The following is a 21,731-nucleotide window of genomic DNA, read 5'->3' as shown; positions in this document are numbered from 1 at the left end:
CCGCTGTACTCGGGCCTCCGCCATGGCGTCGTCCAGCGCCCGCGTCTACCTGACAAGGACGACGAGCCCCGAGTGCAACCCACGCCCGATCTGGGCCGTACGTACAGGTCCGAACAAACGGCTGCGAGGGCCCCGAGGGTGGTCGGTACTTTAAATACAGTCCACCGCTGGTCGCGGTTTCAATACCGACCACTCCTGGTCGTCGCTACAACGCTGCACGCCGTAGCTCGCTGGAGCGCCGCCGCGTTCCGGACGCCTCTCACTCCCTTCCGCTTCCTCCAATCAGGACTCCACCCGCTTGAACGAACCGGCCCTGACCAAGGGCTAAGAAGAAAGAGGAAACATTAGAGGTCGACGGCTGCAGGCAGTACCGAGCTGAGCCATAGGGCCGGACGAAGTTGCTGAGCACGGCAGGCAGCCTGCTCCGGAACCGCGGATGCCGCAGCACAAACAGCCCGGCGGTGATGCCCATTACCATCTCCGTCCCTCGCCACAGAAAAGCCTTTCGCCGTTTATCCATCGCCTTGATCGCTCAGGGTCTCCGAGCTGCGGCGGGATCTCGCCGGCGATGTCCGTTTAGGAGAGGATGAGGTACCGGATCGGAAACCGGCAAGCGAGCCGAGGAACAGTGGGAGCGGAGACGCCCTTGCGCCTAGGCTGTCCCGGTTGATGTCCTGCGCGAGACGCGGTAGTCGGAGGTCCGGGGCTCCGCGACGCGGCCATGGACGCCACGCCGCCCGCAGCAATCCGGGATATGGGTGGTCGATCCACGACGCGTCCGGGTCGCTGGAGAAGCCGCGCTTGACGTCGAGCAACGCCGCGCTTTCTCGCTCGGGATGCAGCCGTCGGCGCCGCCGAACATGTCTTGTCACATCCTCCAACGGTGCGCGCCACTGTTCCCTCCGCGTTGAGACGTCTGTCGAGAGCAATCTCTAACAATACTTTGGAGTACACCGAGTGATGGCCGTGTGATCGATGTATTCGATGTGGGTAGGTAGGTATGAACTTAAGAATATTAAAATTATTTAGATTCAGATATCTATATCTCGTAGAATAATAGTTCTACATACTGTGTATTATTTTATAGATAGTATAAACTGTTTACATATGTGTTCTTCTTCTTCTTATAAATCCGATCCTCCTATATTTATATAGTAGTAGTAATATACATACCAATAGACTATGCTAATAGCGTGATAGGTATAACACTAACGAAACCAACTACCCCTCGGTAGCGTAGGTATACAGACCCTACACCGGTCGACTTGCATGCCCTGTCTCGTCGTCCTAAGCCACATGCTCGTCTGGGATGCTATCTCATCAGTCGTGCGACATCATGCTTGTCTGCAACGCTATCCTATAGTATTTAATATTAGGACAGGATATTGCATGTCTACGCTAGTTAAGACTTTGTTCACTGAAAGAGGTATCGGGAGAAAGAAAATAGTTGAGTAAATAGTATTTAATGCGACTTGATAGGTTAAGATGAAATGTTTATCATGCAACCAGTGAGGCTGGTCGCAATGCTTATCTCTGTGGCCAGAGGGCTAGGTGGCATTTGTTTTTTGCCACCCTGTCATCCGGTAGATTGACAAATTTAACACTACACCTACTGTCATAGACTCAGGAGGGCCTATTTTATCATCCTCAGTGAGGAATTGCTACTCCGATAGAGTAACAAAAGGTTAAATATTCCGAGCGCTGATCGCGAGAGCCTTACCTGGTTGCACCATAGGATCACAATCTTATAAAAAATATCTACCGTCAACTAGTATTCTCATATGCGGACTTTCATAACAAGAAAACCCCTTATTCAATACACCAACAATGTCGCAAGACGCAACAACGTCGTCGTGCACGCCGAGTTCAGGCTTTTCAGCCGTAAGGTCGGCTCCGGCCTAGTCGCACGGTCGGTTGTGCAAGCAATGCATCGCCGCACGAGCAGCACGCTAACCACGTGTTTAGGCTGGATTGCGGGTGGATGCGACGTGTACGTCGCCGTGGCTGCGCGTAGAGTTGGAGATGCTGGGTGTGTGCTTCGTCGTGTCGATCTAGCAGCAGTGCGGGGACATGGATATGGCCATGCCGGAATCGCTGGAAAACCACTACGGGTGACATGCTACCTCGTCGGGCTTGGGAGGGGCGACCTCGTCGCGGAGGACGTCGTGGAGAAGCACGCCGAGCTGTGGGGAAGGCACGGAACATCTCTTCAAGCTCCATGACGGCGTGGAAGTGGAGTGAACACATTTCTTTCCTTGTGCTTCAATTCCTGGAATTATCTGAAATTACATGCACCAAGTTTATTATCTTTTCAATACTCAAACCTAGCCTCCTCTGAAAAGAAAAGTGCATCTTTTCAACAATGAACCAAGGCTCTTAACTTTTTTTCAGTCATTACATGCAACACCAGGCCCACATTGAAAAAAAAAACAAATTCTCTGAATAAATTTTGCATAATGTTGAACCGGCCATTGGCTTTCTAACCCACTGAATGCGCTAGCTGGGCAGTTGTAGAGTTCCCTGACTGCCAAGCAATAACCCTCGATGATGGCATATCCTTGGCCTCCCGGACGGCGTTGGTGACCTCCTAAAGTATGCGGCTACGCCAGGTGAGTTGTAACACCTCAGAGATCATCATAAGTTCGAAATATCACTCAAACCAACCTATAAATCTACCGAAGTTTAAAGTAAATTTCGACAGTACATCTCCTAAAATTAGAGATATAACTAGCAACAAACACAAAGAAACAAATAACAGATTATAGATAATCACACTAGCAACATAAAATCCTAGCAAACGAGGTACAAGCCTCAATGATACAACTAAGCCATCATAGGAAGAAAAAAAAATACAACACAAGACAAAGTGTTGCCAACTAGCAGCATAACAAGCTTAATCAAAAGAGAAACGTGAAAGTGCGATCGATGTGCAGTTACCCATCCAACATGCATGTCGTCACTTCAAAATGGATCTGGAAGGAAAGCAAAGCTGAGATTCAAAAATCTTAACAATCGAGTTTGCTTTAACAAGCTATTTAGCATAGTTGACTAAGTTATCATCTTTAAATGGATAGAAATGAAACCGACTATCATCATCAAGAAGAAATGTGTCTAAGAAAGTCTAATGATAACATCAATCATTTTAACATCATCTAGCATAATCCTTCACAACCGTATCTGTCGGAGGATGAACTCCACAAGCGGGGATCCGGAAGGACCCCTTTGAGATTCGGCCGGGGGGATGATTCTGGATCCGCCTTGTATGGGAAATGAATGTGAGTAAATGAGATGCAGGTGGAAGGGATGATCGGGTGCAGGAGGAAATAAATGCTAAGGGGATTTTAGACAGGTTCGGGCCGCGCGGAGCGTAATACCCTACTCCTGTGTGTGTGCTATAAATACTCTGAGAATGTTTCTCTGAGGATCTACTGAGTTACAAGAATATTTTTCTAAATCTAAAGCTTCGTGAGCTTGTCTTAGTCTTGAAGACTTGCTGTCCGGGCTTGTTCTGTCATCGTCTAGAGCTCGTTGTTCCAGCCTTGGTCCGTTTGTTCGGTCTGTCTTCTCCGGGGAGCCCGCCCCTCTTTTATACCCGTCAGGACGGGTAGCGTGCCCAGAAAGGATGTCGCAAGTTCCAAGACGCTATAAGTGGAAGGCAACCATCATAGGCTGCAGCTTGAGGTGACGGGGAGGGTTGAAAACGCGCCCCCGTCCGGTCCTATAGTCATCATCCCGCTTTTCAGCGGGTTTTGCGGGGAGGGCCCGCCGGGCAGCCACCGAGCAGCCCCGTGTGCCAGCCCGGTCAGAACGAGTCTGACACAGCAGGGCGGCAGACATTGCGCCTCGAACCCTGCGACGTTATCCCGAGGCGGGCCGGATGACGCTCGATGGGACCTGTGCATTAAATGTCTCCATACCTCCCCGCCAGACTGTGACAGAAACTGACAGCAGGCGTGGGGGGAGTGGTTGGAAGTGACAGGCCACGCGCCCTCTTAAATGCAGCATCGAATCTCTCACCAATTGACACCTCACCGTTGAGCCCCTGTGGGGACCACCGACGAAGGACTTCTCAGACCCTCAGGGAACTGTGAGTGCTCGGGGACTACTGTTCATAGTCCCGAGCACTCCCTCCCGGATATACCTTTTCTTGGTCCTCGGGGAATTCGGGTGCTCAGGGACCACTGTTCATGGCTCCGAGCGCCCTCTCCAGGAACTTGACTGCTTGGGTTCTCGGGGACCACTGTTCATGGTCCCGAGCGCCCTCTCCCGGAACTTGACTGCTCGAGTCCTCGGGGAACTCGGGTGCTCGAGGACCACTGTTTATGGCCCCGAGCACCATCTCCCGGAACTGACTTCTCTTGTCATTGGGAAACTCAGGTGCTCGGGGACCACTGTTCATAACCCCGAGTATCCTCTCCTGGAACTTAGCCTTCTCGGGTCATCGGGGAACTCGGGTACTCGGGAACTACTATTCATGGCCCCGAGCTCCCTCTCCCGAAACTTGGTCTTCTCAGACCTTGGGGAGATAATCCCCGAGAGAGGGCGCCACGTGGCACTCTGCTGTCCTGACCTCGGGACTCGAGGACCCCTGGTTCCCATGTCACCGATAGTATCATATATATATAAGCTAACTTAAAGAAGTAAGATATTGATATGAACAAATTAAAGAACTTAATATGAATGCATAAATATGCATATGATATGCTATTTCGCACACTTACCTCTCCTCGGATAACGTAAGCATGTGCACCGTACCCTTTCTCAGGTAACATGCGGTGTTGTATCGGTACGGTCACGATCAGAAGACTGTGACATAACTTCCAATACATGACATACATATATACAACATGCTTCCTACATAACCAATAACATAACTTCAGGGTATCCTTAAGGCTTCAAGAATTATATAGTATAGTAATAAACAACTGCAAGTGGCCTGCAATTTATAAATCGAGAACTGAGTAAACTTCTAGAAGGTAAATAACAGGGTAATAAACTTATAATCAGTTTATCAGGTTAGATATATGCATTGCAATTAAAAGAATAGATGCAACTAAATAACAGGTTAAAGTGTAGCCATCCGCCACATTCACTTGCCTTCACTGGTGATGAAGGCGGGTATTAGATACGATCGAAGTGGCACCACCTGAACAAACACTTAATTAGCACCAAGACATCGTAACGATAAAGTAAAAGAAGGTGCATACTTCTACGCCCAAAACCCCTCAAAAAACCGACAATCAAAGGCTACAGAAAGACGTCTATTAACTAGCTCGTAAGACACCAAGCACAAACCTCCTCTAACTTGATTGAAGGCCAAAGAACAAGATACAATATACGGGCTAATCCTCACGGGGAACCAACACCAATTAGCCAAAAATATCTAAACTGCGTACCCAAAAAAAAAAAAACTCAACACCATCAGAAAGCCTATGACGTGAACTACAACTTTTATTATAGACATACACTCGCATCCAACACCGGTTATACTCAAATTAAATTGATGCGCTACTCACTAACCGGATCAACAACACACCCATCTAACGACGTGGATGATCGATCTCAACCTCCTACAAACATCTATGGACTATAGAGAAATTACCTTTGAGTAGAACCACAAACCAACGAAGAAAACCAGTGAACCCACATACGACTTCCTCCTCCCTTCTTCTTCCTCCTTCATTTCTTTTTTTTTTCTTCTTTCTTTTTTTTTTCTTTACTTCTTCTTCTTCTTTTTTCTTTCCTTCTTTCCGTGCCTCCCTCTCCACGCCCCACCACACCCCTGCACCCACTGCATGGCGACGGAAGGCCGGCGACGGCGGCGAGAGGCAGTGGCGACAACGGCTAGATTGGAGGTGATGGGAGCAGGTTGGACGAGTCGGGTCGAATATGGGTGAGAGCTGATCTCACTGAACAAAACAAAATTATCTCGATGAAATACCTATCGGTATCTCCAATCGTTTAACCAAACAACGGTTTAAGATGTCACATTTTTTCTTTTGGGTATTACATGAGTGCCGCCAGCAGCAGCACGGAGTGGACGATGCAGCTTTTCATGATGATAACCGTGCCCGTGCTGTAGATTTTGTTTACCGTCTCAGTTGAGAGCACACCGACGAATCCCCCCCCACCCCCCCCCCCCCGACAGCGAGGTCCCACCGCACCCGCAGAGGCCAAGGAAGGATCACCCGAAGCTCCACCCCACACGGCAAGCCGAGAGGACAGGCCACTGGACTTGGGAGCGGCGCAGCGCGACGGTCTATTCTCCACCCGCTGCCGCAGGCCGACGTCGGCGCCAAGCAATCGGAGCCCCGGGGCCCAACGCGACGCCTCCGCTTCTATAACCAACCCCAAGGTCAGTCCTTGAATTCCCCCGGGGTGTTGGCCTCGCCTCGCGCGCCGGGGAGATGGACCGCATCGTCGCCGCCAAGTTCAAGCTCGGCCGGAAGATCGGCTGCGGCTCCTTCGGCGAGATCTACCTCGGTCACCGATTCTCTCTCTCTCTTCCAATTCCTTCCGCGTCTCGTCACGCTTTACACCGTGCCGACGATTTTGCTGCTGCTGTTTCAGCTACGCACGTGGACACCTACGAGATCGTCGCCGTGAAGATTGTGAGTGTGCTTTGGACTATCTCCTCTCTCTTCTCTTCATTTCCTTGATTCACTGGACACCTGTTGATTGCATTCTCGGATAAGATTAATCAAGCGGGGGGTGCACATGGATTGGTCTGCTGGATTCAGTGGGGGCGGATGATCTGGTCGCTGTAATGCTGTCCTAAAATGTTGCCTCAAATTTCTTAATTGTTCTAGCTGCGGAGGAGTAGATTAAAATGCTAATAATGATGCGGTTTGCATGGTCCTAGCTCGCCTTTTGTTCTTGTTTAGTTCGGTTGTACGACTAATTGGCTAGTTTTCTACGTGATGGTGGTTGTTGGTCATGATTATGATTCTCGTATGCAAATTATAGTCCTTTTGGTAAAATCTCTTATTAGGATCATATGGGGTGAGAGCCAAAATCCAGTATTATTGTTTTATCTGAATTTTTCTGTTAAGTAAAAGGTCTGCTTCCAGTGTGTTTGTTAATACCTAATTATTTCTTGGTTTATATAATTCTATGCACTAGAAAAGCTAATATTGCTAACCTCACTGGCAGGAGAGTAGCAAGACGAAGCATCCCCAGTTGTTTTACGAGGCAAAGCTCTACAACGCTCTCCAAGGGGGAAGTACGTGCCATCATTTAAATAATTTGCTTATGTAAGATAATATCATGAGTTTATAGGGGCTGATGTTCTGACATCCAGGTGGCATTGCAAACGTTAAGTGGTGTGGTGTAGATGGAGAAGAAAATGTTCTTGTCATTGATTTGCTGGGTCCAAGCCTGGAGGATCTGTTTGTCTACTGTGGCAGGAAGTTCTCGCTGAAGACTGTCCTAATGTTGGCAGATCAGATGGTGAGTGGAAACTGGCATTGCTTATTTCATTTTAGTGTTATAGTTGAGTGCCCATGTATTGCAACGGAAACAAAAATTGCACAAGATGACATCAAATATATGCAAAAGTTATTGCTTACATCAATGAAAGAAATCACACGCTTGTCTTTCGCCCCCTGAGCATAGCCAAGCAATGCACTCACTGACCATCCAATTAAACCATACTGCATTTGGAATTCATACCTACAGCGAACAAACAACCGTCATAAAAACAAGGCACAACAACTAGGTAGAGGAAATTCATCTCATTCCCCTTCCTATAAAAAGGCCGCATATTTGGTAATGGCATTCCAATCCTCCACTAAAAACACCCAACCCTTAAAAAAAAAGAAAAATGAGCGTGTTTTTTTAGCTAAATTTGAATTTTCGGCTGACCCTTCAACAAACTCCCAAGAACACCATGCTTTCACCATGCCACGATGAACCTACTCTAGATCTACCACAATCTAACGACACCAAAACCACCATTCAAACGAGCACATAAATGAGGATCAAACAAGCAGAATTTTCAGCTACATTTCACCCAAAATCTCACTATCCAAACGCGAGATCCCACTCTCTTTTCTGATGAGTTCTCGTTGTCTTTTGGATTTCAGCTTCAGGTTCACGATTGGCCTGTATACTGCTAGTCAAACTCGAACATGCAATCCTCTAGCAATACTGCTAGTGCTTTTAGCTTCATCATTAGTAGTTATAACTTTAGGTTGCACATAAAGGTGCAAATTTGAGGAGAGGTGATACCATAACCTGCATGACCATAGATAGATTCACGGTGTTGTTAGAGAAAATGCATGGTGCAACAAATGAAAATGAAGTATGAAAGTTCAGATGAAAGCAAATAACCAGGATACAAATGCATCATTGTCATCGCCCAAAAAAACAGCAGCTCATTTGCAGCCTCATCCCTGCACCTTCCATTCCTGAGCAACACCACAATATATTCCTGAATAAAAGAGGAACAATGGTATCATGCATGTGTGCGCAATTCTCCTCACTAATACTGGTTCGGGTTATCATACTTGCGGTCGTGGCTGCTAATCCAGATCTTCTCTGTCGCGTGTGCTAGTTCGAGGTCATGGTGAGCAGGGGCAGCACATCCTGGATGGTGAAGAGCAGCGGCGAGGTCCTGGCAGATAGGGGCGGCGGCGTGTCCTGGATGGCGAGCAGGGGCGGTGCGTACTAGCCGGCGAAAGGCAGCGACACGTCTTGGATGGCGAAGGGCGGCGGCAAGGTTGTGGCGGATAGGGGTGACGACAGCGGACGACACGCAACACGGGGAGGAGTGAGGGTGTGAGAGGGTTTGCCGTCAGCGCTTCTGGTAGATCTCGCGGCACAGCGTCGGGGAGGCCGGGGAGGAGCGATGTCCCTGCCGTAGAGAAGGGATGCCGGGGAGGAGCGGCGTAGGTGCGCAAGGCCAGCGGCGGCGCGGACGCAGAGCTGCGGAAGACGCGTGTGCGCGATGTGCAGAGATGAGAGCGGAGGGAGCACCTGCCAGAGCTCGGGGGAGGGGGTGGCAGGACGTCCTGTCTGGTACAGGAATCATTACGTATTTTTTAAGTAGTAGTGATTACCTTGTGCATAATATGTATACCTCGGCGAAGTTTCTACAATGTTTGGAAATCTGACTCCATGTGAAACTTTGTTTGTGCAGTAGTTTTCATTTCGGATTGTCAATGAACACTTAAGAGCTTGTTTTTATTCCTTAGGGTTACTACTTACTAAAAGAAATGTTGTGTTGTGCTATAATTATTGTTTCTCGTCGGTCCTTTGGACCTTGCTTTTGTCTCTTTCTTGATTATTTATATTATCCGCTAGTTCAACAGATCACATAGCTTGTGTTCCTTCTAAATGCTTCAGTGCTGTATGTGTGTGGTACAGAATGCAGTCTTCTAAGTTTTTACTTGCATCTTTCTGTGACTCTGTGTCCCAACACAATTCATGTTTTTCTTCTCTTTGCGTGTGTGCGTTGACTAGCATGCATCATTGACTAGAGCAACTCTTTTGTGAATAATTGTGGCAGGTTACAAGAATAGAGTTTATGCATTCCAAAGGTTACTTACACAGAGACATTAAACCAGACAACTTTCTGATGGGTCTTGGTCGGAAAGCAAATCAGGTACAGAATGCGACAACATTCAAACCCCTTATTTGTGCTGGATGCGCTACCAACAATGTCTCTGGTGATTATTAGGTATACATAATTGATTTTGGGCTTGCAAAAAGATACCGGGATTCCACTACGAATCGCCATATTCCTTACAGGTACATTTATATTTCTAAGATTATTTCTTCGGTAAAACTTGATGTTGGTTTACTTCGGTAAAAATGTGAAGTTCCAAATATACTCTCCCCTAGCATATAATTTTACTTCCCAGAATATGGTTTGTGCATTTAGCTAATCGTGTGCTTTTGTCATGTTGTGCTATAGCTCTTTTACTTTCAGTTTTTACCTTTGGCTTCACAAAAATGGAGAATTCTTAGCAGTGGCTCAGTGGCTTGGGGTTTACCTGTCAGGCTGTCACACATCAAGTAGTCCACCTCATGACTTAAAATCACAGTTTGCAGCTTGCTTACTTATTTCATGAATCAGTATATGTGCAGGGTAGGTTATTTTTAGAATTTAATTTTAAATAGGGAAATTCCCTCATAAATATTTGCAAGGGAAAGATTTAAAATAGTTTTGTTGCAAACTTTTATATTTAATTATTTATTTCTAAGCACATCAATTGTTCATGAACTTTTTCTTAACATGCTGCTTTTCTGTAGAGAAAACAAGAACTTAACTGGCACTGCACGCTATGCAAGCTGCAATACCCATCTGGGAATTGGTAAGTTATAACCTTTCGACTACCTGTGACATCACCATTTGATTTTGATTTTGGACATTATTGTTGGATCTTATTGGCAGAACAAAGTCGCAGGGATGATTTGGAATCTCTTGGCTATGTTCTTCTGTATTTTCTCCGAGGAAGGTAAGCCTATTTTTTCTGCTGTGTGGTAGCGCTTACTGTGATGCTACTTGTGGTGAAGTGTGTTAGACAGCATGGTGCAATGTGCTTAAGAAACTGCAAACCTGCTTTGACAACTAGCAAAATTTGCATCTAATAATGCCATAAAACCGGCATATCACTTTTTACTAAAAAAAGTTATTGCTAGCAACTAACACCATGTATGTACGATTTGCAAAATATTTGCAAATGCACATAGATTTGCTGAAGTTCAACTGCCATAATTACCAAACTCTGGCTTACGGGACATTCTTCTGAGTAACGGAGTTTCATGTCCTCCTCCCATTAGATCATGTTTAAAATAAAAGCTTTCATAATTTTCAATTCTCAACATCTTTGACTTTGTTTCATGCTAACTATAATTCTGTTAAATATTGCTGTATGAAGCCTCCCTTGGCAGGGACTAAAGGCTGCAACAAAGAATAATTTTCAATTCTCAACATCTTTGACTTTGTTTCATGCTAACTATAATTCTGTTAAATATTGCTGTATGAAGCCTCCCTTGGCAGGGACTAAAGGCTGCAACAAAGACGCAGAAGTATGACAAGATATGTGAGAAAAAGATATCAACTCCTATTGAGGTTATCTCATAAACATATCAGATCAAACTTCTGGAAAACAACTTTTTCTGTGTTTATTACTGATCGAGAAAACTTACTGTCAGGTCTTATGCAAATCCTGTCCGGTGGAATTTGCGTCTTACCTCCATTACTGCCATTCATTGACATTTGATCAGCGCCCTGACTATGCATTTGTGAAGCGCCTTTTTCGTGACTTGTTTACCCGCCAAGGTATTCCCTGATTAAGTAGTGCATTTCGTCCAACATATTATATGTGAGTTTGTTTATTTCTTATTACTTTAAAACCAAGATTTTCCTAATTTTTTTAACAGGTTATGAGTTTGATTATGTCTTTGACTGGACAGTTTTGAAATATAAACAAGGCCAAAAACAAAAGGTATGCCTGAGTTCGTTCTGTATACCTTTTTCCTTCGGGGTGGTGGGGTTAGTGGGGTCTACCGTCATTACCTCTATTAAAAAAAACTCAACCCAAGAGGAGAGACATCCTGAAGGCATTGCATTAAGGTCGAGAAAAGACCCCGAAAGCCGGCAACAGCCCGCACGCGATCGCTGAGCGACCGCGTCACGACTATGGGGAACACATAACGAGGGGCCTTTTTTTTGCTAGAACCAGGGTTTGAGTCCTGGTTGGTAGTCTCACACCTGGAGGTCTTACAAGGGGCCTTTTTTTTGCTAGAACCAGGGTTTGAGTCCTGGTTGGTAGTCTCACACCTGGAGGTCTTACAACCGTGCTATTCAAACGTTCTCCATTACCTCTATTAATGTTTCAACTTCTGGAATTATCCTTTCTCCAGTTATCTCTTTTGGTTTGGTTGCACCGTATACATTTGTGTGGTGGTGTTTTGTAAGAGCAAGAATGCCGCTGGGACGAATATGGTATTCCACTTTTCGTCCTGATGTATCTGCAACTTCTGCCTTTAAAGCACTGATGCTTTGTTTTATTTGTCCTGAACAGTCCATTTCATGATCAGGCAACACTTTCTTTTCTTTTCTAGAAATGGGCTTAGCTCATGATTTTTCGTCTTTTAGGAAACATTATGCAGAAATGTAAGCGGCTCATAACAGTTCTTAAATCATACTCTATTTAGGCAATGGTACAACTTTGATGGCTACTTAACAAATCCTCTTGTATTGGCAGCATGGTCCTGGGGCACCTATTACTCGACCAATCCCAACAGATGTCCACAAACAAGCAGGTAATGGTCTTTGCACTTTTAGATAATCATGTACATATGAGTTCATGTAGGGTCAACCAAATATATTGTACAGAATTGTCTGGTCATTGTTTTTATTGTCACGTATTCCATAGGATTTAGAGATGATTGGTGAGATCAAGCATTTATTTGTATATTGTTTTGGTTTGTTATAGGATTCAGAGATTATTAATTAGATGAATTGAACTAGTCTGTTGTATTGTCTAGTCATTTTGTTTATTTTTGCGGTGTGTTATAGGATTGATAGATCATCGACGAGATAAACTATTTATCTTGATAGAATTCTATAGGAAGTTTCTTCATGTTGTAGTTTGTGAAACTTAATAGCTGATGCTATAATTTTAAAGACATACTCTTTTGACATCTATGCAAAAAAGATATGCCATGGTTTCATCCATCAGCTGTAGTATGGCATTTTTCTTAAGTATTAGGACACAACATCTGTTTCTGTTCACTCTCAATCTGTTTTTGGTAGATCAGATTAGCGATCATCAGTAGTTATAATATTGATATGTATTAGTGGCCTTATGATCAACAGGTGTAAATGGTGTTTTTCATCATAACGAAGCACAGGCGCATGTGGGGACAAACCATCCAGCAGGGACAGCTACACAGTTGCAAGGCAAACAGACAACTGACAAAGATCCCAATTCAAGTGGCCAGCCTCCCCAGAACCTTGTAAGTTCTACCAAATCACTTCTCATGTTGCTCTTTTGTCATGCGAGTAATAGTATCAAACATATATTTACTGTCACAAGATTCAGTTTTTTCACTACTAGATTCTTTTTTTTTTACATTGTGTATTGAAAATGATATGCTAATTATTTTTGAAACGCAAATTTGAATACAAAGGAAAGTCTCATTGTTGATAGCTTATGTAAAAGCTTTTCTGAAGAGTAGAACAGCAATGTAGCACCACTTTTTTTGCACCATTTTTCTGGGATCTGCTGCAATCTAGGAGCTTGGTACCTACACATTTTAATACCAGGCAAAGTTGACCAGAATTTGGAAAATCAATGTCACCATTTTAATATCACCACTTACTTGTTCACGCTACAGTACCAGGCGCGAACAATGCTGTTGTGGAACCAGTGGCCATTACATTACCACCGCTAGCTGGAATGTGACAGGCACTGCTATCAGATAGCGCATCGATAGTTGGCTCAACTATTATTGATCAGGGGAAAAAATACTTATACCTGGTCCTGGTTTTTCATAAGGCTGCATTTGTTATTTTTCTCCTGAAGTATCTAATTGGTTTCCTATTAGCTAGTCGCTAGTAGGAATACAAAGTTTGAAATTAATCAATTTTCCCTTCTTGTCGGGGTTTCCTGTTCAAGTTTTGTAAAATAAGTTGCTGCTTTGTGAGGAGTGAGTTTGAGGAAGATGACTTTGCCCTCCTTGCAGAACTCCTCCAATTATTGTTGTCGCTTGATTAGTTATATGATATATCTTATTATTCTTATTATTTATAAGATGGTTGACCATTTCAGAGACAAGACATGGATGCTGGAAAAGCGCAGCTGACAACGTCTGTTGCTCTTCCTAGTTCCTGGTGGAGAGATAATGGTAGTTCAAGACAAATAGGGCAGTTTGATGCTTTTCATCATAATCAGGGTTTTGTGAGCATGACTAGCTCATCAAGCAATTGGCTTCCTACATTCCAGCACAATGCCCCAGCAAAGTGACAGGTAAACTTGTAAGATTCGTCAAACAGTAGCATTTGGCTGTGATTCTTACTTTCGGTATCCGTAATGCATTCCTGTTCCTATACAGATCATCTCTCTTGTGGAGCAAAGAGGAAATGCTTAGAGTCAGAGACCCCTGTTCTCTTGAGGTGGTGATTTGGAGTCAAGTATCACAAAGTCAATGTAGACATAATGATGTCTAATGTATGTTAGTAAGGTGTGGTTACTGATGCGTTGGATGATGATGCTACCTGCTAATTATGCAAGGTTTGCTCGCTGTTGTGATGAATGCTCGAGCAGTTAATTGGGCTGCTGCTTAAACATTTATTGTCATAATCCTGGATGCCTTGTAAATTGTTTATATGTTAATAAATATATGGGCTGGGCATATTGCAAATAATGATGGTGTGGGTTTATGCACTTTCTGCTATCTATCCATACGCATCCTCTACACGTCTCAATATGATTATCTGTTGAGGTTAGCTTTGTGATCTAAATGTTTATAGCATTAGGTACTGAAGAAGCTCAACTGAACAGGAGCAGAGTACGTTCCTCTTAAGTAGATGTTGTCTACATTGGGATATCCAGAGCATATTAAGCAGGTACTGCACAATTGGTGGATTTTTTTTAACGGATCTGGTGGAAATTTATTTTCATAAACTTTACTAGTGACATGCTAAGCTGCTTATAGATGTGTTTCATATTAACTCAGCTGAAAATCTACTGTTGGCATCAGGTCGCTGTGGAATGGTTCAAGTAGTAGCCAAAGAAAAGGCACGAAGGGGGGTGAGGTAATTGAAGACATGGGAGGTGCTATAATCACTTATCTTATTCTGGCAGTGTAAGTTTCCAATTCTTCTGGAGTTCTGGTGAAGCTTTAGAAAAACTTGCTTCTGGTGAAGTGTCTACTTTGATGGAACATAGTTTCATTAGAACGAGTAACTAATGTTTGAGCTTTGGATCTTAGGTATAGTGTCCAATTCGCTGGTTTGCTAGCACAAAATTGACTCAGGATAGTTAATGAAACTTTCTGGCACTCCAAGTTTCCATGTCAATAGCATAAGAAAATTTCTTGAGACTATCTTGTCGTGTTGGCCATCCAGCCGTTGGAGTTGGGAGTCACAACTTAGTTACTTGCTTGGTTGTGTTGTCGTGCTGTATCATTTCGTCAGGCCTTAGGTACGGAGGAAAATCACTTTTCTAGTGCTACGTGGCATACTCCATCTCGGGTAACTTGATTGTTTATGATGTATCAAACATCTTGTTTGTCAGTTGAAAAGGAAAATGAAATAAAATAAACCAGTCTGTCAGTCAGATTTTGCTATCTTATTCCTGTGTATTTATCTCCGGTAACTTCATTGTTTATGAGTACCAAATACCTTGTTGCTAGCACCGTGTGAATATCGTGGTATAATGTTTTTCCAATGCCTTGAACATAGGCTGCATTCATGTCTCTTGAATTGTGGATCACTTATAAGTTACTGACGGTCGAGATGCAGTCATTTTGTATATGCAGTTATCAGTTGCGTACATTTTCATTGTTTGCTGTCACTAGCTATGTACGCTGCCCGAATGGCTCCTTTGCTGTCTTGATCTGCACCTTGCCATGCCATCGGAGTTTTCGCGGTAGCAAAGAGAAGGTGCTCGGCAGGAACAGAGAAACTGTTATGTTAGTTTGTAGCGCAAGTGCAGTTTTATTTATTGTGCTAGTGACTGTTATTCTCAATGCAGCCTATCTTCTGTGCCATTCGCCACTTGGAGCATTTCCGATGTCCATGCTAATGGTTTGCCGGAAGCACTGTATTTATCCTTTGTTCTCTGGTACCTTCCTATGTGTTCTCCTCTGACCTATATCTATGCACAGGGGCGGACCCATGTTAGAGCTAGAGGGTGTATAAGATACTGTAATTTTTTATTTTTCAGTTATTCATCATATGTATCAGTTATATATGATATCTTCTAGTCTAATAAATGAGACACTCGAACATCTAGTTTAACAAGTGGGACACCCTAATATTTTTGTTTTGGATCCGCCATTGTCTATGCATATTCTTTCCTAGATTCTGAAATGAAGAGAGATGCTTTGTTTGTTTCCTCTCTAATGTACTTAAAACGTCGGTAAGGTCGCTTTGGTTCCCCACTTGGAGTTGCTGCCCTAAAATTTAGGGTTTTGTGGAGCAAATGACTCCTTCCACTATCGCCAAACTAGGAAAGGGTCTTATCACAATGGACCACCTTTATCTTTTGTTGCACGAATGGCGATAACGAGATGTTTGCTTTATGAAATGTGTTCATTTCTTTTGCCATGCAAAAGAGAATAAGGGAAGAAATGAAATCTCAAATCTTTTGTCAACTGCCTGGAGTGTCACCGCTAGTTGTATTGCTCAGTACGGTTAGCAGAATTTTGAGGGTAAATCAAAATTTTGAAATAGGAAGCAAGTTTTATCTTAAAACCACTTGATGTCAGAAAGCACTAAGAACAAGCTCTACATCATAATGTCGCTCACTAAGAAGTGGTGAAAAAGAAAAGGTGAGGACATGCTAAAGCTAAACCTCTATCATACTGGATGTGATCAACAAACATGATGGCATAATTATAAACAGGTGGCTCGAGCGCAGGTGAACCGCTCAATTTCCTTCCTGTTCCGATACCTTTAGTTTGCCCTGCACGGACAAATTTAGCAATCATGAAAATATTACACATCGTTCCTTGGTGCATACCATCATAGCTGGGCAGCCACAATTGGCCTAAATGTATCATCGATAGTTTAAACCTTTGTGCATCTTTCTTTGTGGAAGAGATAAGATTATTTCATAATAGACTCATCTGATGATTTAGGTGGACCTGTTCTTGACATTTTGTCTATTTCCCTAGAGGTAATATGCAACATCTTGGGCCCGAAGATTTAGCTTTGGATTCTCCAAATCAGCAGTTGTTTGGTATCTTAACTTTTGGATTGGAATTTGATGTGTAGGAAGTGCGTGGTGTTTGTAATACCCCGGGTGGAAACCTAGGGAACATCATCCATCAAAATTGAGAAACTACAGTAAGCTCTGTTTTTTTTTCCAACCAGAGTGAATATATATTTTTTTTGAGGGGATTACAGTAGGGAAAATCCCTACTGCCAGAACCAGAGTGAATATGATTGTCGTCGTGCTGCAGTTCTTTTGCATAAGTTATAATTTTACAAAAGAACACCTCAATCTTTTGCATTAAATCCATAAATAATCGGTTGTCCAAAAAACAAACAGATCGGTTCCCTCCATTCGAGGTGCAAAATGCTTGGCACGAACTGCGGGAAACCCGGATTACAAATGGAATCATTCTCTGCACCTAGAAAAAGAAGGCTGGAGCCATCATCTTCTTTCCGTGAGGACCTAATCATATGAACCCTCTTTGCATTATCTCCCGGGCAAAGCAGCCAAGGGGTAATTAAGCTCCTTGACTAAATGCGACGCTCGCTTTGATTATCATCTCATTGGAGTTAACTATATTCAGAAGGAATGCTAACCAAAAAGGCATATGGTTTCTTAGCAATTGAAGGGCAAATGTGGTGCGCCGAACATTATATTTTTTCTCAAGTTGGAGATGCCTGCACTTTGTAATTATTCCCTTTGTTGCTTACCAATGATTTAGATCACGCGCACGTAACAACATCATCACCCAATTACATACACTCTGCCAATGCGGCCTGAAAATTGAAATCGAGGTTTCCCTTCTACTCTTCTGTACCGCATTGAGAATGATCTGCATGGATTCAGTAAGCTGGGTTCAGACTTACAGCAGGTACCAACATTGTACATGCCAAGGTAAGCACGAGCATCTATTCAAAGAAATCGCAGACAAAAATGGTTGCAAGAATGCCAAATCCTGACTGACTAGTATGTGCCTAATGGCCAGTAATTGGCTTAGCAAAAACTGTTCGGTTCTGTCAGAGATGCATCATCTTTTTATCAAATGTTTCACGATCATAACCATAATGGATCATGCTGCTAGCAAAATAAAATTAGTCACGCACTACCTGAGTTGCTCGATTAAACCTGTGTCTATGATAATAAAACAAGACTTGCGTTTTCAAACCGAAGGCACCAAACTCCAAGGGCTCCACAGAAGAGCACAATACAAAAAAGATGCTAGCCACTAGCCCATTACTTTCAAAAGCAAATTTTGAGCCTTTTTATGGAGAGGCCATGGGGAATGGAAGGCATATGACACTTGATGAGACTTAAACTAGATGATGATGATACCCCCAAGTGTACTGCAATTAACAACACAGACTATAGCTTGTCTTATCCAATCTTCCATATATTGGGACAACCTGACACTGTCCTTCATCCCTTTACATACATGGTGTACTTGTTTGAATTCCTTCCGACAGATCCTAGCATACATGATCATGACTTCATGAGTTGATGACACTATTAGCTGCAAATCCTACCATCTAACTCAGTCTCTGGAAGTGGATCCCTCTCTGAGAGTCTTTCAAGTGTTTGTACGTTCTGAATTCATGTTGCTCGATCTCTCCTTTGTTCTGGCATGCTTAGCAATTGCACCTTCTGGTTTACTTGTTTTCTGATCAAGCTACTCTTATCTATAGCCATCAGATACAAAGGCTAGCGCTACTCCTCCAAACTAATCACTGGCGTGATTTGAGTCCAGTTCTTTCAATCAACACTAAGCATCAAGTTTTATCAGGCAATGGAGCGATGCCTTGAGCCGCAGGAGCAGCACAATAATGCGCAGCTTCCAAGGCTCGAGGGCATCGAGGAGGAAGGCGGTCCCGCTGAGAAGTGGCCTCCCACGTCAGTCCGGCCACCAGAGACACCGACGGAGACGATGGAGTTCCTCGCGAGGTCATGGAGCTTGTCAGCCGCAGAGATCTCCAAGGCCCTCAAGGTCCTGAGCAGCAAGGCCGCTTCTGACGCCCCCGCCTCTGTCGCTGTCGCTACGACGGAGCAGAGGCCACCACTTGACAGCCATCAACATGAACAGGTAAAAGGCATAGGCGAGCGCGCATTGCACATGCTCCAAGTCCAATGGAATGCCGGATTGGCAACTGCCGGGGTCCATAACCATGATCCTGTCGTTGTTTTCTGCAGAGAGCAGACGCGGCAATGGCCGCGGCGGCGCAGGCAAGTGAAGCCGGTGGAGCACTGAGCTCGCCCGTCTCACCCAGGGCCAACCTGGACGTCAAGGTGCGGAACACAACCTGCACGCATCTTATTCAAATCCATAATGCAAATCGCTGTGCTTATTAATGATGCTGCTTGTGCAGCTGCTTCGAGCCGCGGGGAAGGGGAAGACGGTGGGCGCGTGGATCAAGGAGCAGAGGGAGAAGAAGCGCGCCGAGGCCCGGTCCCGCAACGCGCAGGCCTACGCGGCGACGTCCGTGGCGGGTGTCGCCGCGGCGGTCGCGGCTCTGGTGGCCGGGGCGGTGTTCTCGGCGCCTCCGCCGGAGCAGCGGTCCAAGAACGGGGGCGCGAACGGCGCCACCAAGACCGCGGCTGCCGTCGCGTCCGCGGCCGCGCTGGTGGCGTCGCACTGCGTGGAGATGGCGCAGGCGATCGGCGCCAGCCACGACCAGATCCTGGCAGCCATCCACTCCGCCGTGAACGCGCAGACCAGCGGCGACGTCATGGCGCTCACCGCCGGCGCGGCAACGGGTACGCACGACAATCCGAGAAACTGAACTTGGAATTGCACTGCAAGAAACAGTATCGAAACGTGGACATGGATGGTTGCAGCTCTGCGCGGGGCTGCGATGCTGAGGGCGAGGCTTCACAAGGAGATTCAGGCAACAGCTTTGCCCGGAGACGGCAGGGAGGCGGACAGGGACATATCGCCGTTGGCCTTTGTCTCCAGAGGCGGCGAGCTTCTCAAACGCACCAGGCAGGGTATGGCGATGAACAGTGTGCAGTTCACATAACACTCGATCTTTACACGTCTGATCACAACTTGAGATGTCTACATCAGACGATGGCAACAAATTTGTCCAAAGTAAGTGAATTTTTTTTTGCAGGTATCCTCCACTGGAAGCTTGTCACAGTGTACATAAACTCCAGCTTCCAGGTAGTGATCAAGATGCAGAGTGCACATATGGCCGGCACCTTCATCAAAACCAAAAAGTGTAAGATTTAAAAACTTATAGTAATTTATTTATTATTACTCTTAAACCCGATGCTACGTCCAACTCATCATCAGGGTTATGACCTGTGATGTTGCATTTTCAGGTGTCGTCCTTGATGTGTGCTCTGAGATACCAGCATGGGCAGGCAGGGAGCTTGAGGATGGAAGCCATAAGAGAGGATACTTCGGAATCAGGACAGTTGAAAGGGTAATCGAACTCGAGTGCAGGAACAAGTATGATCAGCATAAGTGGGTTCAGGGCATCACAGAGATGCTCAACCGTCGTGATAACATGAAAAATGCCTTGTAAATGCTAATAAAGCAAAATAAAAAATGTTCTGATTTGTGCTGAGAAGTGAGATATTGCATGAGAACAAGGAGAGCGAAGTAAAGATAGCTTATTCTCCTTTATTTTCTTTTCGCTAAATTTCTGCGGACACTAAGTGATCTCTTAATAGACGTTTTAAATCAGATTATGTATATATGGGCTTGAATGCTTTAAATAAATTTGCTATTGGCTTTGGATACTTTCCCAAGCTACATCGTTAAAAGTCGTGGCCATTTTATTTTTGTATTTGAGGTAAATAAAATCTTGCAGATTGTCTCTGACTAATGATAGGAAAGTCTAACGGCATGCGTGCACTGAGAAACGGAAACTGAAAAGCATTCAAACAGTTGTTATCTTGTTGACCATGTACGGGAAGTCTATAACTTCTTGCATAATGAACTCCATATATAGGAAGCTCACTCACTCATCGATGATTATACCGCTATAATTGTGGTCTCGAAATCATTTAGCATATACTCCAGCTTTGCCAATATGGTAACGTACACAAATTAGTTATCACTGGCGTATCAACCCGTGCGTCTGCACAGGTTAGAAATTTAGCTTATAGTTAAATTGTAAATATTTATATTAATAATGGTAGTATGTTAAGATACATCAACTATTTATATTTAAATATTAGAATGCAAAATATAAATATAATTTTTGTTCATAATATTGGAATCATGTTTATTATTTGGGAATAGATCTAGTTTATAATTTTCATTTTTTATTTGTTTCTTGATTTTTTGAAATTATTATTATTTTTAATGTCGTCAGCGTATCTCATATTATTTTTTTGAAACCCATTATAAATTCTTTGATATTATTTTTGTGTGATAATCCGTAATATGTTTGCATTCTGTTGTTTTAATTTTGTAATGTTTGATTATAATTGATTTGGAAAAAATGTGTTGATTGCTAACGTAACTAAGTTGGAGTTTATTAGACAAATAATATCTACAACAAAAAAGGGAAGGAAAGGTAAGGCAAGAAGTAGTATTTGAGCTGGACTCTTTGATTTGTCTTTTAATCTTCTATGTTGTTTCACCTGATTGTTGATCTATGGTTACAGTTAGTCAATCAATTAATTCGACGGTCGGATGTTTTGCATTTTTATAGAAATTTCTAGAATTTTTTTAGATTAACGTAGAGGAAAAAAAAACATTCAATTAGTAAATATAAGATTGTGGGCAGGTTCTACCTCTATATATATGGAGTGGAGCAGTTCCTCCTCGATGCTTACAGCTCGGTCCCAAAGATCCAATATGAGGGACAACGGCGTGATGACCATGTTCTT

The 21,731-nt window shown here is 44.0% G+C and overlaps 2 protein-coding genes across 13 annotated transcripts; both read left to right on the top strand.

Annotated features, from left to right (window-relative positions):
- The first annotated feature begins 6,212 nt into the window (after nucleotides 1-6,212).
- LOC133892295 (casein kinase 1-like protein 3) lies at nucleotides 6,213-15,993 on the top strand. 11 transcript variants are annotated; one of them, XM_062333051.1, is made up of 17 exons: nucleotides 6,213-6,483; nucleotides 6,571-6,611; nucleotides 7,153-7,222; nucleotides 7,301-7,449; nucleotides 9,509-9,604; nucleotides 9,680-9,750; nucleotides 10,255-10,316; nucleotides 10,397-10,460; nucleotides 10,993-11,077; nucleotides 11,161-11,287; nucleotides 11,389-11,453; nucleotides 12,216-12,273; nucleotides 12,830-12,969; nucleotides 13,785-13,982; nucleotides 14,068-14,246; nucleotides 14,492-14,581; nucleotides 14,716-15,993. In XM_062333051.1, exons 1-14 carry the CDS (start codon nucleotides 6,408-6,410, stop codon nucleotides 13,977-13,979), a joined length of 1,299 nt encoding a protein of 432 aa, XP_062189035.1. In that variant the 5' UTR covers nucleotides 6,213-6,407; the 3' UTR covers nucleotides 13,980-13,982; nucleotides 14,068-14,246; nucleotides 14,492-14,581; nucleotides 14,716-15,993. The 11 variants fall into 11 exon arrangements, with proteins under 11 accessions (XP_062189035.1, XP_062188984.1, XP_062188978.1 ...); XM_062333000.1 differs by having other exon boundaries at nucleotides 6,213-6,611; nucleotides 14,716-14,820; nucleotides 15,711-15,993; XM_062332994.1 differs by having other exon boundaries at nucleotides 6,213-6,611; nucleotides 14,716-14,820; nucleotides 15,479-15,993.
- A 1,917-nt stretch (nucleotides 15,994-17,910) lies between these two features.
- LOC133892348 (VAN3-binding protein) lies at nucleotides 17,911-20,611 on the top strand. 2 transcript variants are annotated; one of them, XM_062333073.1, is made up of 7 exons: nucleotides 17,911-18,472; nucleotides 18,676-18,972; nucleotides 19,080-19,175; nucleotides 19,256-19,643; nucleotides 19,725-19,874; nucleotides 20,000-20,107; nucleotides 20,211-20,611. In XM_062333073.1, exons 2-7 carry the CDS (start codon nucleotides 18,679-18,681, stop codon nucleotides 20,414-20,416), a joined length of 1,242 nt encoding a protein of 413 aa, XP_062189057.1. In that variant the 5' UTR covers nucleotides 17,911-18,472; nucleotides 18,676-18,678; the 3' UTR covers nucleotides 20,417-20,611. The 2 variants fall into 2 exon arrangements, with proteins under 2 accessions (XP_062189057.1, XP_062189048.1); XM_062333064.1 differs by having other exon boundaries at nucleotides 17,913-18,472; nucleotides 18,578-18,972.
- The last annotated feature ends 1,120 nt before the right edge of the window (nucleotides 20,612-21,731 follow it).

This window comes from Phragmites australis, chromosome 2 (genome assembly GCF_958298935.1).
Source record: "Phragmites australis chromosome 2, lpPhrAust1.1, whole genome shotgun sequence".
NCBI classification, from domain to species: Eukaryota; Viridiplantae; Streptophyta; class Magnoliopsida; order Poales; family Poaceae; genus Phragmites; species Phragmites australis.
This window is presented reverse-complemented; position numbering and strand designations above follow the sequence as displayed.

Coding starts and splice junctions, on each gene's coding strand:
- LOC133892295 (XM_062333037.1), top strand. CDS start 6,408: ATGGACCGCATCGTCGCCGCCAAGTTCAAGCTCGGCCGGAAGATCGGC. Junction 11,454..12,215: donor AACAAGGCCAAAAACAAAAG/GTATGCCTGAGT, acceptor TTGTATTGGCAG/CATGGTCCTGGGGCACCTAT. Junction 12,970..13,784: donor GCCAGCCTCCCCAGAACCTT/GTAAGTTCTACC, acceptor TGACCATTTCAG/AGACAAGACATGGATGCTGG.
- LOC133892348 (XM_062333073.1), top strand. CDS start 18,679: ATGGAGCGATGCCTTGAGCCGCAGGAGCAGCACAATAATGCGCAGCTT. Junction 18,973..19,079: donor ACAGCCATCAACATGAACAG/GTAAAAGGCATA, acceptor TGTTTTCTGCAG/AGAGCAGACGCGGCAATGGC. Junction 19,875..19,999: donor TCTCAAACGCACCAGGCAGG/GTATGGCGATGA, acceptor TTTTTTTTGCAG/GTATCCTCCACTGGAAGCTT.